At 54.9% G+C, this 16437-nt stretch overlaps 1 protein-coding gene across 2 annotated transcripts in view; it reads right to left on the bottom strand.

The window, feature by feature from the left end:
- Positions 1-564: 564 nt before the first annotated feature.
- SIN3B (SIN3 transcription regulator family member B) overlaps positions 565-16437 on the bottom strand; it is a 37851-nt gene continuing 21978 nt past the window's right edge. For both annotated transcript variants that reach the window (XM_060093838.1, XM_060093839.1), the window contains 11 exons: positions 12961-13168; positions 11550-11666; positions 9909-10147; positions 8999-9182; positions 7641-8244; positions 7256-7425; positions 4620-4793; positions 4239-4331; positions 3002-3096; positions 2590-2794; positions 565-2490 (listed from right to left, as the gene is read on the bottom strand). In XM_060093838.1, the coding sequence (XP_059949821.1) occupies positions 2260-2490; positions 2590-2794; positions 3002-3096; positions 4239-4331; positions 4620-4793; positions 7256-7425; positions 7641-8244; positions 8999-9182; positions 9909-10147; positions 11550-11666; positions 12961-13168 (2320 nt within the window). In that variant the 3' untranslated portion in view covers positions 565-2259. The remainder of the gene's footprint in view (positions 2491-2589; positions 2795-3001; positions 3097-4238; positions 4332-4619; positions 4794-7255; positions 7426-7640; positions 8245-8998; positions 9183-9908; positions 10148-11549; positions 11667-12960; positions 13169-16437) is intronic.

Genomic DNA, 16437 nt, shown 5'->3' with positions numbered 1-16437 from the left:
CTCCTTTTTGCCCTCCGTCTCCTACTGCTGACGATCCTTCAGCTCTACCGTCTCCCACCTCCTCTCCCTCCTCCAGTCAGTCACTCTTCTCACCTGTTCACTTGACGCCAGCCCTGTATGCCAGCTGTGGTACTGTACTACTGTACTTTTCAAGGTACTGTACTGTAAGGTTCAAAATGTTTTTTTGTTTTTTATGTATTATTTGTGTGACAAGTACGATAAACCTATTACAGTACAGTACCATATAGCCGATGTTAGTTGGGTACCTAGGCTAACTTCGTTGGAACAAATGGGACTTGCAAACGTGCTCTCGAAACAGAACTTGCTTGTATGTAGGGGACTTACTGTATTCTAGAAAACACTCTGGAGGCGGGGCCATGCCCTGGGGGAAATAGGACCCTGTAGCGCAGCCACAGGGAAGCCATGGCGGGGGGTCCCCACATGGGGTTTGAGAACTCCCAGGCGCGCCTAGGCAGACACTCCCTGCGGTCAGGCCAACTCCCCTGGCAGTGAGAGGTCACCCCCAGATTTGCCCCCAGGAAATAACTGACTGAACCTCACAGCTTTAGATCAATATTTAATTTTTAACTTTAATGTGCAAATAAATAGAAAAGGAAAACTACATTCAAAACAGCTGCAAAGGAAGTACAAGCCCCAGAACAGAAATTCTTCAAAAACAGAAGAGATGCTCCCTAGAAGCATGCAGGGTGGGGGGCTTGGTGGGGTATGGCCCACACCCCAGGCCCAGGCAGAGGCACAGGAGGGGCTGCGGGCTCCCGAGGAGGACGGCTGCCGGGAGGGTCTGGTTCAGGAATTCTGGTAAGTTTCCTTCTTATAAAACAAGGATGCGTACAAAGTGCATGGATTACACGTGAGAAAACACGGGTGAAGAGACACCCAGGTGGGACAGGTTGGCCTTGGAATCGCCCAGGCCTGGAGTCACAGGCTTTGCAAACCTCGAGTTCCACAGGTAAACTTCTAGAAACACGTCTCCAACTCCCGGAACCTTGGGTGTTTGGCACAGCTCAGCTGCAGGAAGGCAAGGGCTGCGGCTGACAGAGGCAGCTGCACGGGGGGTCCTCCAGGCCCACGGGTCAGTGGAGCCCGCTGGCTGATGGTGTCAGGGGCCCAGCCAGAGCTTCTCATGGTGCAGGAAGTTCAAAAAGCTGGTTCCTAGCCCGAACTGCTTGGCATTCTTGGCACAGAAGCTTTTTCCCCTCACACCATACCCGCCCTGGGTGGTGGCTGCCGGAATGGAGGTGTTGGGGCGGGTATGCAGAAGTCCACGAAGGGGGCTGTCACCCCCAGAGAGGCCGTGGGACTTGGCCGTTGTAGAACTTACAACCACTAAGAGAGCATAAAGGAATAAATATGTGTGCATATATATACTTCTAGAATGTCCATCTTAGGTACACAACCGCACCCCAGGGCCCTCCCAGGGTGGGACCACTCGAGCTCAGCGGGTGCGGCAGGCCAGGCCCCCTCCCCTCACGTGCCCAGCGTCCAGCTGTCGGATCAACATGGGGTCTGAGTCTCTTTTTTTCCAGAGCAGGGTCTTCTGGGCAGTTTTGGTGCCACCTGCCCACTCTATATCTGGATGTCAAGGCAGGATCCCAACAGTCTGGCTGAAAGGGCTCTTCTCACTTTCGAAGTGTCTGAGGACCCCAGGCAGGGACCCGCTGGGCCAAGCCGATGCCCGAACTGTCAGATGCAGGCTGTTGCCCAGCTTGGGAAATGTTTCTAGAAGCCTGGGAAGGACATGCTTTTCAAGCAGGTCCACGTGGGCCCGATGACTCCGATGTCAGGGACCCTCAAACGCTGACCCCTCCTGAACGTGAGCCCTTGCGCGGCTCTTCACCCACTTTCACCATACGCAGAAAAGGACCAGCGGTGCCCAAGCCTGGGGATTTGGCATGTATGACGGGAGTAGCCCAGCAGGCATGTGAACGCACTCACTCGTGCCTTGACCGGTGCACTGCTCCTCCCCCTTCCAGTGGGGACTGAGCCCCTAGAGTTCAAGTGCGGGGAGTGGTTTACGTCTGGCACAGGACGGGCCCAAAGGAAGCGGGGAAGCCGAGAGGGATGGCAGCGTGGGGCCGAGCGCCGACACAACGCGCCCTTCTCTGGAGCTCACAGCCCGTAGCAGCAAGGCTGGGGGACGCTCTGCTCCCCGCACACTGTTCATGAAGACGCCCGATGGACACACAGGCCGAGGAAGCAACTGAACTGAGTGCGAGTCGTGGTGCCCGTGTGGGAGCGTCAGGGCGAGGCCGGGCGGCGGCTGTACTGCACTCGGTAGCGGGTCACCGGCAGCCCGTGCACATGAGCCGTCTCGCAGAGCGTCTTGCAGGGCACCATGTCCTCGTCCTCCTCGCCCATCAGCCAGTCCTGCACCAGGCTGGCTGCCTCCACCGGCACGTTGTCCTCCAGCCAGCGGCTGTGCCACTCCTCGAAGTGCTGGTGGTGGCGCAGCAGGACCAGGGGCTGCACCTGCAGGGGGTGGGGGAGAGGAGAATCAGGATGGCCCAGGCACCCCACACAGCTGTGGGCTGGCCCCCAGGTTCCCAGGACGTGGGCAGGGAGGGGCACCTGCTTGGCCCGGCCGAGCGTCCCGCGGCGGTACATGTAGTCCTCGGAGTTCACGATGAACATCATCTTGTGGGTGCTGAGTTTGAAGCGGCAGTCCACGTTGCAGGCGCTCTCCACCCCGACCAGCCGCTTCCAGGAGCTCTTGGCCTCACCCCGCAGCGCGCGCACCTGCTCACACTGCCACCTGCGGAACTTCTTGAGGTTCCTGGCAGCGAGAAGGATTTGCAGACTAGAAGGTCCTTGTGGCCCAGAAACACTGGGAAGATGCCTGACCTCCCAGGGTTGGAGAAACGCAATCTGAAGCAATGAAAACCACCACCCAAACCCTTTGATCCCGTGAAAACTAATAAAACCCCGTCACGCTGGGTGCTGGCAATGGTGGGAGAGGCCCCCGAGCCCAAAGCCCCCTCACCTCTGCAGGAACACAGGCTTCAGGAGGAAGCCCTCAGTGGGCGAGCTGGACGCACCCTCGGTCCCCACGTACTGCTCCACGTACCGAGCCAGGTGCTTGGGGGACAGAGGGAGACACAGCCCAGGTCATCAGAGGCTCCCAGGGACTTTGTCCCCACCCCTCCCAAAGCACTAGGATAATAGCTATTGAGGACCCTGATGTCTGATAGAGACCAGCAGACTGCAGCTCCCGATAAAGGGCTCAGCTGGACTGGGACACGCACACCCAGGCCACTATTCAGATGATTTATGGCATTTCGTGCTTAAGTGGATAAATCCCCGCTGTGTAACGACTTTTCTGTATCCATCACGTGATAAGTTCACGTGGAACAGGAGGCCCCTGACACGGAGGAGAGCGGGGTCTGGGGGATGGTGGGCAGGAACAGACATCAGGACACAAACAGCAGGTAGGAAGAAGGAGAGCACTGGCAGGGCTTGTGGGTGAGTAAAGGGGGGGCCCGAAGCAGTCACCAGGTCCAGGGCAGACATGGCCTGCAGCGTCCGAGGGATCCTTCAGCTACTCACCATCCTGTTAAAGCACGAGGCTCCTCCAGACTCAAGCTTAACAAAACCACATTTGCTGGAAACTTCTGGAAGGGACCGGGTGTGCAGGCCCCTACCCTCGTTTTGGAAAGTGTTTCCAGCGAAGGGCGCTGTGAAGGGAGCCCCCGAGGCTGTGGTGGGCGGTGCCCCAGCTCTGTGAAGGCAGCTTGGGGCTTCTGGGCCCTGCTCCCTGGGGTGCGGGCACTAAGTGGAAGGTGCACCTCAACGTGTGGGCCAGGAGGGTTTTCTCCTGGTGGTCGGGGGCACCCAGAGCTCTGAGCTTCATGCATGGGGAGTGCAGCGGCCTCATGTCGCAGGGTCTGAGTGACTGGGCTGGCCATGGGCGGATGGCACAGTGTCAGCAGCAGGGAGCAGGAGCTGGGGTTTGGGGGGAAGCTGGCCTGGCTCCCACACGGCCTTCCAGCCCTGGGACACACCCCTGGCTCCTGAGAGGCCACCTGCAATTCCCACCTCCTGATGCGTTTCCAAGGAGAATGTTCAGCCTGCACAGAGGCTTCTCTGGTGGACGTTTTGCGGCCTGTGCTCGGCCAGCATGTGCATGGGCTCCCGTGGTGGGAACCCCATGATGCTGCCTGTGGCTGCCCCCGGCCCCCATGGTGTGTACAAGGCACAGAGCACAGGGCTGCGGTCCTCACCTGCACCTCTAGTGGGTCCTCTGTCTGGGCTTCCTCGGTGTCCAGGAGCTCAATGGTCATGATCACCTGCCCTTTGCGCTGGAGGAACATCACCTGGGGAAGGAGGGGGACAAAGAGCCTGAAGCCACGAGAACAGCCCAGGCCGGCAGAGGATGAGGTCCAAAGGTCATCAATGATCCCTGTTCACCAGCCTCCAAGCCCCATCCTTCCTTGAGGGACCACGTGCTGGGCGCCCACCTCACAGGCCCTGTGGTGCCCTCTGGGGCCAGGGCCTGCATCCAGAGGCCCAGCGAAAGCAGCACACGGTACTGGGCTCCTGTCGTGGGCGCCCGCCGTGCTCCCCCCAGCCTCGTGTGGGGCTGAGCGTGGCTGGCCTCTTACCTTAAAGCAGTTCTCGTCAGCCATGCACCGCTCGGCCTTCCACTGATAGCTGGTCTCTCTGGCGGCGCGGACACAGCGGGAGGACAGGTTCCCGCCAGCAGCACCCCGCTTCTTCTCGTTCAGGTAGAGCTCCACCACCTTCAGACAGACATCGTCGCTCACGAGGTGGTGCAGCTGCCGGGGAGGGAGGGCAGGTGAGTGCCTGGCGTGTGCCTGCCAGGAGGGCTGAGGCACAGCCACCACTCCCACCTCCTGCTGGAGCCCCTACCTCACCCAGAGACGGTGTGGCAAAGTCCACGGGGTGGGGGTGAAGACCAGCGTCCAACGGGCTGTGCAGGGCGACCTCCATGCCGGATGCAGACCAGAGCAAACTAGACCAGACTAAACCAGACCAGACTGGGGCAGACCAGGCCAGACTAAATCAGAGCAAACTAGCAAACTGGACCAGACCAAACGCGAGACCAAACTAGACCAAACCAGACAAGAGCAAACCAGAGCAAACTAGAGCAGACCAGCAAACCCTGCCTGGGTATGAGAAACGCACAGAAAAAATACAAAAGAAAATGTGCCAAAATGGGGATGGTAATCATAAAAGCAGTGATTATCTTCTCCCAGTGTTCAGTCATAAACACAAGTAATTCCTTTAATACCTATAAGCATACTTAAAACCTTTAGGCTTAGGATGAGACAAGGATTGGAAAAAGCCGAGGCCGGTGGGAGTCGGCCCCTCTGTGCATGAGCTGTGGCCCAGACAGGCCACTGCAGACTTAGGGCCTCAGGCTCTGCTCTGTGTGTCCCTCTGCTGAGTGCACACAGCGACGTGTGGACACACATGGGTCTCATATGGTGCCTGACATCCGGCACATTCCCAATCAACATTAGCTGCTGTTACTGAAAAGAAGAAATGCTACTTTAAAAAATAAATAAATAAAAGGAAGTAAAGAGTGTGGATACGACGCTGCAGGTTACGGGTGTTGCGTGGAGGGGCCCTGGGAGCCTCACGTGGGGGTCCTGCCCTCACTATGGCTCCAACTAAACAGCTCCATTTTTATTGCTTCTTTTACCTTTTAAAACAGGTTTTACAGGGGACATTTGTGGAGAGAGTAGTTTTTTTTTTTTTTAAAAAAGGCATGAGTCAAAGTATATATGGTCCAATCCTCCTGGTGCTACAGATGGGGCCGCCTTCCCGAGAGCTGTGGCCTGTTGGGAGCCGACTCGCTCGGTCCAGGAGAGATGAGAGAGCCCTCCGCCCCGCCCCCCCGGGGCAGGACCAGAGTGGGCCAGGAATCTGGAAGCTTCCCCCCAAGGCTGGCTGTGCCTGCCTGCACCCCACCCAGGGGAGCGGAGGTCATGCACACATACGGCCCACAGGGGATGCAAAGCACTGCTCTAAGGGCCCAAATGGGAGCTCGTCCCTGGAATCCTTCCCAGGTGGACGATGAAGGAGCCAATGGGCATCTTGACAGGAATCTCAGAGAATCACGCTGCCTGGACACAGCCAGACGCTGAGTTTATACAGCTTCAAAACCAGGGACTCTATCCCAGTGTCAGAAATCAGCAGTGGGTGCCCGTGAGTGGGGGGTGGCTGGAGGGGGCACGGGTAGGGTGTCCATTTGTGAAGACCCACCGAGCTGCACACTGAGGAGTCGGCACTTTTCTGTATGTGTTTTACTTCAATAAGAAATCTGTAAAACCTGGAAGGAATTGCCATTTTTAGAAAGTTTCTAGTAACTGTACCTGGGTGGCAGAGTAATGACATTATTCCTTCCTCCGCTTCTTTTCCACTTTACGATGAACAGCCTCACGTGATAACCAGGAAATGAAGTCGAGTTGAACAACAACTCGAGTGGTCACCAAGCAGGACCCACGTCCCGGGACCACACCCGACTTGTCTGGGGCTTTGCTGTTTATATACTTATGACCAATTTCCTCTTGTTGACATTCAGCTGTGGGTGATGCTGATGCACGTCACTGATATTCCCCAGCCAGGAAAAGTGGGCCCAACGTTCTTTACATGTTGCCAAACAACCCTCACGAAAGGTTTTTCAACAGGGGCTCAGACATATCCTCGCACAGGCACATCCACAGCAGCACAGGTCGCCACCGCCAAAAGGTGGAAACAACCCAAGTGTCCATCAACGGATGAAAGGAAGAACAAAATGTGGTCCATCCACACAACGGAATGTTATTTGACCATAAAAATGGATGATATACTGACACACGCTACAGTGTGGATGAACCTTAAAAATGTTAGGCTGAGTGAAAGAAACCAGACACAAAAGGCCACATAGTATGTGATTCTGTTTATGTGAAATACCCAGAATAGGCAAATCCAGAGAGACAGAAAAGGGCTGGGAGAGGAGGGATGGGGAGTGACTGCTAATGAAGACAGGGTTTCTTTGGGGGAAGATGGAAATGTTCTAGAACTAGTCAGAGATGATGGTTGCACAACACTGCAAATGTGCTAAATTCCACTGAAACGTTCACTTAAAACTGGAGAATTTTACAAGAATTCTACCTTAATTGAAAAAAAAAAAAGGAAAGGTGCCAACCACGGGATCAACCACAGGCACAGGAGTGAAGGAGAGGGACTTACAGGGAGGTGCTGCCCGCTTGCCCGCCCCACGCCTGCTCACCTGCCGGGCGATGCTCTGCACCAACTTGTCCATGGTGAAGCCCACGTAGGCGTGGATGGTGAACATCTCGCGCAGGGTGTCCTCGTACTGCGTGGGGTCGATGCTGCCCTCCAGCAGGCTCCGCACCATGTCCAGGAAGGCCGGGTAGTATTCCTCCAGCTCCACCTCACCTGAGGGGGCAGCACCGTGGTCACCGAGGGCCCGGCTCCCACGCGGCCACCACCGGGAAGGATCTGGAGTCTCCACTGAACGTAAGCAGCCCACGTTCACCGCCTCCCACCGCAGGTGGCCCGTGGCTCTGGGGCGGCTGCTCGGCTGGCCCGCCTCCCCTCCCGGATCTCAGAGGCAAGCCCCCATGGTGTCATCCCTGGGCCCAGGGGCTCACTTGGCTGCTTCAGCCGCAGCTCCATGGCAGGGTCATTGCCCTTCTCCCGGCGGCCCTCGCAGAGCAGTTTCTCCCTTTCCTTCTCCGTCCGGTACTCCAGGAGTTGCTTCTGTGCCTGGCGGTAGATCTTCAGAAGCCTGGAGCACAGGGTCTGATGGAGGCGCAGGAAGAAATACCAGTTGTTGTTGGCGAAGAAGAGGCTGTAAACGTCGTCCAGGGGCTTGTGCTGCGGCGGCTGCTGCTCCGTGGCTGGTGCCTCGCCCGAGGCCCCCTTCTCCTCCGGGGCGCTGCTCTGCGGTCCGGACGCTGGCTTCTTCCGGTCACCAGGGTCTGCACTCTGCCCCTGGGGGCTCCCCCGGCCCTCATCGGCGGAGTCCTCGGACACGCCCAGGTCCAGCTGCTGGGAGAAGAAAAGGCTGGGCACGAACTGGTGCACCAGCTGGTGGATGGTGCCCTGGTCCTCCTTCTGGATGGCCGGCTGCCTCTTCACGTAGTAGCTGATGAGGGCGGCCGCGTCCTCCAGGATCTGCCGGTCCTCGTACACGAAGATGAGGTGCGGCTCGCTGGAGGGGGCGCTGCGGCCCTCCGAGTGCTGCTCCTGGTGCTGGGGAGACAGGGCAGCCGTTAGACGGGAAGCGACCCACTGGGAGAACTCCAAGTAGGGGGTCCAGGGCCATGGGGCTCTGAGGGCATCACAATGGTTGGGGGCCCAGCTGAGCTCTGGGACCAAAATGAGGCCGAACTCCCACTACCAAGGCCTGCAGCAGCACTCAGAGGCTGGGGGGACCTAGGGGAGCATCACCCTGATTATTCGAGTCCAGCTGACACAGGCTGCCTTGGGGGTGAGGAAGGCTCAGGGAGGACCATGGGCCTCTGCCCACCATCATTCATTCACAGACACTTGGCTAGACCCCAGAAAACCTGCGACTGCTTGCACTCCGGCCCGGCCCCCCGCAAGCCCTGCACACCCGGTCCATCACCACCCCGCAACGTCCCCTGCCTCTGTCCTTTCCCCGCCTGTCACCAGCCCTTCCATGGTCCTGCCATCACCCGGTGCCGGCACAAGCCTCCCACCTGCTCGCTCCCGTTCACCAGCCCATGCCAACCACTCCCGAGTCCAGAGCCACACAGGAGCATGGTCGGCCCTAGTCGCCCCCCTCTGCTGACAATGGCAGGGTGGCCTCAATCCGCCTTCTGGGCCAGCCCTATGCTGGGTGCTATGGAAACACCCATCCTCATCCCTACGCAGCCCTGCGAGGGCAACGGAGGCAGAGAGAGCTGGCCATCTGCCCGAGGCCAGGAGAGCCAGAGCTTGGGCGCGGGCAGCCTGCCCCGACCCTGGCTGAGGAGGGCCTCACCTCGTCATAGACGCTCTCAATCTCATTGAGCAAGCTCTTGGAGCGAAGGGCCTTGGTGTCATTCTGCTTGAAGTTCACGGCCTGGTGGTCCAGGGACTTAAGGTACGCCTTCTCATACTGCTCCCGCCAGATCTTGTTGAAGCCCTGCTGGGCCTCTCGCCACTCCTCCTCTTTGGCCTTCAGCCTGCAGCGCCAGAGGGGCTCAGCACAGGGACAGCCCGGGACACCCGCCCGAGTCATCCCTGTGCAGGGCCAGCCTGTCTTCCACCCACAGACCCACTGGACACGTTCCACACTTGGGAGAGCCAGCTCCAGGCCTGTGCAGCGGGCTCCGTGCTGTATAAAGGAGGGAGGGGGTAATGGCCCCATGGAACCCGCACAGCCAGCCACAGCCACATCACTGTCCTGACCCACAGGACTGACTGTGCTCTATGCAGCTGCTGGCTCGACCGCCAGGCTCCCTTGCTCAACTGTGAACCCCGCAATGGAAGGGACTGCGTCGGGCTCGCTTGGCTCTGTAGCCCAAGGGCTGGGCACAGCACCTGGCTGAGGGCAGCCACTTAACCAATACCTGTTCACCAGCACAGTGCGGGTCCCAAACATATGATTAAATAAAAGGCAAGCCGTGATATAGGACGGTCCCATTTGTGCTTTAAAATAGTTACTTTTCATGTTCATGTTTAGATATGGTTATGTGCATGGCAGAAAGTTCTAGGAGGACACAAACAACCATTTACAGTTGTGCTTTCCTCTCAGGAATGGAATGGGGAGATGAAGCAAGACTGGAAAACACTGTAGTCAACCAGACTGAGACCCCAGGGACCCCCTCACGATTACACCCATGACAAACAGCACTAATGAGCTGCTGGGGGGCTCCCTGCAGCAGGCAGGGTGGTCAGAAGCGTGACACCTTTTCAGGACGACGGGGACAGCAGTGACAGGGTTCTTCTTGAGGCTCTCAATGATCTCCGGAGCCTTGTCGCCGTAAATGCGGTGGATGGCGCGGCGCTGGATCACCTCCGACGTGCCCCCCAGACAGTCGTCCAGCCGGAACTTCTCCTGGTCTTCCGGCGCCATCCGGGAGAGCTTCTTCTGCACGCTTTCCAACACCCGGATTGTGGCCAGGTTGGTCTCCAGGACAACGTCTAACTATGGAAAGGAAAGCAGAAAGGGGTCAGCTGTCGGGGCATCACCGGGGCCCTAGGGACGGGCCTGGGCTGGCAGAAGGGATGTGCAGAACTGAGGAGGGGACGACAGACATCAGGGTGTGGTGGCCCTGACATGGGTCCGGAGGACTGGAGCGAGCATAGCTGGTTACGGGGGTGAGGGGGCGGTCCAGACCTGGGCGATGATGGCATCACCTGGACCTCACCACTGGTGGACCCATCTGAGGAGGGGAATGGGTCCTAGGCTGACCCTTTCCCCAGGCATCAAAAGCTCGTTACAGGGCTTCCCTGGTGGCGCAGTGGTTGAGAGTCCACCTGCCGATGCAGGGGACACGGGTTCGTGTCCCGGTCTGGGAGGATCCCATATGCCGCAGAGCGGCTGGGCCCGTGAGCCATGGCCGTTGGGCCTGCGCGTCCGGAGCCTGTGCTCCGCAACGGGAGAGGCCACAACAGTGAGAGGCCCACATACCGCAAAAAAAAAAAAAAAAAAAAAAAAGCACGTTACACTCAGCAATGAAGAGGAAGGGATGCGTGGTACATACGGCCCCCGGTGACTCCCCAGAACATGTGCTGGGGGGAGCCAATCCCCAAAAGTTATATACCATGTGACTGATTCCACTTAGGACAAAGTGAAGGAGATGGAGGATAGGTTGATGGATGCTGGGAATTGGGGAGGGAGGTGAATGGGGATATAAAGGAACAGTGTGAGAGATCCTCCTGGTGGGGGAACTGTTCAGTATCTTGGCTGTGGTGCTGGATACATGGACCTTCACAGGTGAGAGAACCACACAGAGCTAAACACACATGCACATGCTTGTGCATAGATACCCTGCCCCCCCCGTGCCCCCCACGAATACGAGTCCAACTAGGGAGACGTGAATAAGATCATGGCTGGGTCAATGTCCACATCCCAGCTCTGACACTGTGCCAGAGATTTACAAGCTGTTACCACTGGGGAAAGGGCACCCGGATCACTCTGTGTTATTTTTTAAGCTGCATGTGAATCTACAATGATCTCGGTAAAAATTTTTATTAAAAAAATTAACTTAAGTGAACCTAATTTTAGTTAATGAAAACACACACACACACACACACCTCACACACACACACACATACACACACATCCTCACACACACACACACACACACACACTCCTCCCACACACACACACACACTCCTCCCAATGCCTAGCCAGCCTGGAGGCCAGCAAGGCAGAAAAGGGAGGCTTTCAGGAGCTGCCCCCTGCTGGAAAGTGCTGGAATCCCTGATACTCTAAAGGAGACCAGAGGGCTCAAGGAGGATCTGGATACATCCCCAGGGTGCAGAGGAGATGAACTGGGGAAAGCGAGGGCAGGGCCGTGGAGAAGGTGGGCCCGCACACACACCTCGAAACGCTCGTCCTCACAGCGGTGCAGCTGCTCCTCATAGGGCGTCTTCTTGGAGCTGACGAAGGTGGAGTCCTCTGACCAGGAGGGGAAGGACACCCAGGTGTCGTTCAGTACCTGCACCAAGAGGAAATGCCGTGACCAGCGCGGCAGGCCCCCGCTGCCAGAGTGGTTTACTGTGTTGTCCAGCGTAGAAGATACGAGGATAAGTAACAATACTGATTTTACAGGAAATTACCTTATCATACAAATAGTAAAATTACTTTTAAAGTGGTTTTAAGAGAAAATGTGGCTTTGATCAAGTGAACAAATCTTACTATCAATACTCTGGGGTTAGCAAACTTTCTCTGTAGAGGGCCAGATAAATATTTTAGGTTTTGCAGGTCATTTGGTCTGTCAGGTCTACAGGGATACATCGTTTTATTGTGCTTCACAGATACTGCCTTTTTTTTTTTTTTTTTTAAAGAATGTGAAGGTTTGCGGCAACCCTGCATCGAGCAAGCTCATCGGTGCCATTTTTCCAACAGCATTTGCTCACTTTGTGTCTCTGTGTCACACTCTGGTGATTCTCACAATATTTCAAGCTTTTTCATTATTATTATATTTGTTATAGGGATCTGTGATCAGTGACTCGCTGAAGGCTCAGATGATGGTTAGCGTATTTTAGCAATAAAATATTTTAAATTAAGGTATATACATTGTTTTGTTCAGACATAACACTACTGTGCACTTAATAGGCTACAGTACAGTATAAACGTAACTTTTATATGCACTGGGAGACCAAAAAATTTGTGTGACTGGCTTTATTGCGATGTTTGCTTTATTGCAGTGCTCTGGAACCAAACCCACAATATCTCCAAGGCACGCCTGTACTCAACTCTGCTCTTGTCCTGGTAAAGCAGCCGCAGGCAGTATGTAAACAAATGGGCATGTCTGTGTGCCAATAAAACTTTACTTACAAACACAGGCAGTGGGCCGGATTTGGCTTATGGGCCATAGTCTGCTGACTCCCAGACTACATATCCTGGAATCCAGCAGGCACTCTTGAATTCTGGAAATGCAGTAAGCCTGTCTACTAACCCTGAAAAAGTGTTCAGTGGTCAAGCTAAACAGAAACATGCTGAGGGCAGTGAACCTGGAACAGAGTGGGCTCAAGGCAGAAATAAATCTCAGTCTAAATGACGGAGGAACAAGCCAAACCCTATGCTGGCGCCGTGTGCTCTGCGGCTTGCCAGAACCACCAGCAGGGTAAGAAACTGTCATCTCCACCCATGCATTTTGTTTTGGCACATCCCGGGCACCATCCACCATTCATTATCGGGGGGATCGACACTCGGTCTTCCATGTGGAACACAGGAGGGGGTAAGGAGCATGCAGCACACAAGCTGACGTGAGCCCCGGGAAGCGCTACCTCCTTGCAGATGGCCGTCCTCCCGCTGCACTTGGGCTGCTGGTAGGTTTTGGGGAGCGCCCGGTAGCTGGATCCGATGCGCTTGCATGAGGCGTAGTCGATTTCCCGGCTTATTCCATCCCCGGATCTGTCACTCATGGGTGGGGCGAAGGACAGCTCTTTCACCCCCAGGAAGGACTTGAACTGTGCAAAGAGTTCTGGAAATTTCCTTCAGAAATAAAGACAAGTCGGAGGGAGGTGGGAGGGACAAATTAGGAGTTTGGGATTAGCAGATACACACTACTATATATAAAATAGATAAACAACAAGGTCCTATTGTATAGCACAGGGAACTATATTTGGTATCTTATAATAACCTATAATGGAACAGAATCTGAGAAAGAATAAATAAATATATATATCTGAATCCCTCTGCTGTACACCAAAAACTAACACAACATTGTAAATCAACTATACTTCAATTTTTTTTTTTAAGTCTAAAAAAAAAAAAGAAAGAAAGACAAATGGTAAGTAGCATCCCAAGGGCCTTCTGAGAATGATCTAGAGACGTTAAAATGGCTTCATGTTGATGCCGGCAGTTAAAGATGGTCAGAATCAACATGAGAGAGGAGGGGCGAGAGGCAGAATGAGCATCCAACATGTGTGAAGTTGCCACGTGTGTGAATCTGCCCTCCAGCCCTCTGTCACCAACCAGGCCCCACCACTTGCGGGAGGTCCTTGAACACGCCAGATAAGATGACCTCGACTGGCAGAAGCTGGGGTCAGCGATGTTCCCTGACTGGAAGAGGCTGGGCATTAGGCCAAGGATCAGCAAACTAGTCAACCTCCCCACACCTGCCTGTAAATAGTGGGTCACGTCCACTCGCTTAGTATTGCCTGTGGCTGCTTGCGCATAATGCCAGAAGCTGGTTAGCAGTGACCCTTGGCCCTTGACAGATAAAATCTGCTTCCCAGCTCCAGGGCCTTCCTCCCTCATGAGGGAGACCCCCTCCCTAGACAAATTCTCATAATGTAATGGTCGTGCATGTCGATGGGAAGATTTTAACGCAACTGACCCCCAATGTCATCTGCATTAATGTTTAAATGAATATCAAATCCTACAGAAAGGGTGCAGGTATTTTGACAGCTGGTGTGATGATCCTGCCATGACTAAGCCTGGCAGTCTCCCTTCATTAACTATATGCCCCGAGGCGGCCCGCCTGTAAGGACCCCCGCCAACTCAGCTCACAAGGAAAACTCTCAAGCCAACGGAAATGCAGGGAAGGAAGACATCAACAACATCGGTGCAGAGGATGCCTGAGGTTACAGCAGGATAAACCACTCTGAAGGGGAGGCTTACCCCACTCCAGCCCCAACTCCAGCCATGCTGTCACCAGGTGGCAGCTCTCTGGGCCACTGCACTCAGCTGCCCGTGGGTGTACAAACCCAGAAAGAAGCTTGCCCATGCAAACAGAGGCCTCATGGTGGGGAGGGGGGTGGGCGTGAACGCTAACCCAGCTGGGCATCAGGTCAAGATGAGCGAGCAGAAGCCGCTTCATCTCTCCAATCTGCTGCACACCCCCGTGGCCCTCTCCCCGGCTTGGAGTCCCTAACTGCTGCTCACATGTCGAAACGGGAATAGCTGACCCTGACCGAGCTCAGAGCACTGGATTCTGACCTGCGCAGATGTACTTCGATGTGAGCGTGTCCAAATCCACGTAAAAAACCATCCACATTTTAGCCGAGACTGTGTGACGCCTGCCACCCTGCTCTGGGTGGTTTTTCAGAGCGTTAACAGACCTTTAGCAGCCCCAGAAAGTTAACCCAAGTGAAAAGGTCACCCTGATGTGTCTACACTCTTGGGACCACCAAGGAAGCACCTCCTGATGACCCTAACTCGACCTTTGACTATCCCAGCCCAAGAGCATAATCTCAGCACGGATTACAGGGGGAAACTGGAGATAAACATCCATTGTTGCAGACCCTGCTGAGAAAACCATGGTACATACACTGTGCAGTCGCTAAAAACGATCGTTTGGGTCTAAGAATTGCTGAGTTTAAAAAAGAAAAAAAGAGAAAACTACAGCCCAGCCTGACAGTGTGATGCCATTTATGTGAAACTGAACAGCCACACTCAGATCCCGAGAGCAGAGGATGAGCAAAGGGTGGGCTTCCAGACCGCATCCCCCTGAACTCGCCCATCACCACGCAAAGCTCTCTTATGAGAGCTTATCCTGGAAAGAGTGAGAGGTATCCGTTCTGGGCCTCAGTTTCCTCAGCTTAAAATGTATTGAGACACATCGAATGTGTTTTAAATTCATGAGTTCACATAACGCCAAAGAAATTGGTCCCCTTTTCAGTTCCTAATTGGCCTGATGAGACAGGAAAGCGACTCATCACCCTGACACTGTAATAAAGGGAGAAATCAAGCATCTACCTTGGGTCACCAAAAGGTGATAAATACTGTTGAGATGCTCTCTTTTGCAACCCGCGGTGAATGAATAAACAAAGGAATAAACCACAGAAAGAACTCAGAGGATACCACTGCCTCCTGACAGACAGACAGATGTGGGGGAATGTGAAGGTGCATTTGGCAAAATGCACCCACGCCATGGGGATGCCAATGCAGACACGGTAAGGAATAAACTTGCAGAGGGAACCTAGAGATGAAGAGGGACGTACAAGACGTATTAGAAAACAAAACCCAGACCACGAGGTGAGACTGAGCCGTGCGTTTGGCGGTGTCCGCCTGGGTTGGCTGCGCTGTAATTAGTGTAGGGAGGTGGTCACTCCCAAGCCAAGGGAGGGAGCATGACTGAGATGGCAGGTGGAGGGGCTCCTGGAGGTTGGCAATGGTCCATTTGTGACCTGGGTGGTGGGCCTAAGGGTGTCTGCCTAATAATGATTCACCAAGCCGTTCTTCTGTTACGTGGTTTCCTGGATCTGTGTTTTATTTTACATTTTTAAAAAAAGTTTAAAAAACTTTTTTAATTAATAGAAAGGGAATCAGGTAGCTGTCCCCAGGGGCCAGCAGCCTCTGGGGTTGTCTTGGGGGCTAAACAGGACGCCGCACACGTCATGTATAATGCGCACTCACTGTGTTCGAGATGCTATTTTAAGGGTCTTCAGGCAGAGCCCATTTGAAAGTTTCTGAAACCCTGCGCAGGTATATTTATGATCCCCCTTTGACAGAATGGAAACTGAGGCTCAGGCGGGCCAGGAAACTCGCTGGGCATGACAGGGCTGGTGAGTGGGAAGCACACTGGGAGCCAGCAGGCTCCCCTTCCCACAGCACAGGTGCATGACCTGCAGATGCACAGTCACCTCCCAGGACAGCTCTGCCCCCTCAGAGGCTGCCGGGCCCTCGGGGGGCAGCTCACACAGGGCAGCAGGACGTGCTGGAAGTGGGTAACGGATCTGCTAACGGAGTTTCTCTCTGGGCAGCAGGGATGCTGTGTGGTCATTTCATTCTTCCCAGTAATTTCTGATTCTTAGAAT

Source organism: Mesoplodon densirostris, chromosome 3, assembly GCF_025265405.1.
Source record: "Mesoplodon densirostris isolate mMesDen1 chromosome 3, mMesDen1 primary haplotype, whole genome shotgun sequence".
NCBI lineage: Eukaryota > Metazoa > Chordata > Mammalia > Artiodactyla > Ziphiidae > Mesoplodon > Mesoplodon densirostris.
This window is presented reverse-complemented; position numbering and strand designations above follow the sequence as displayed.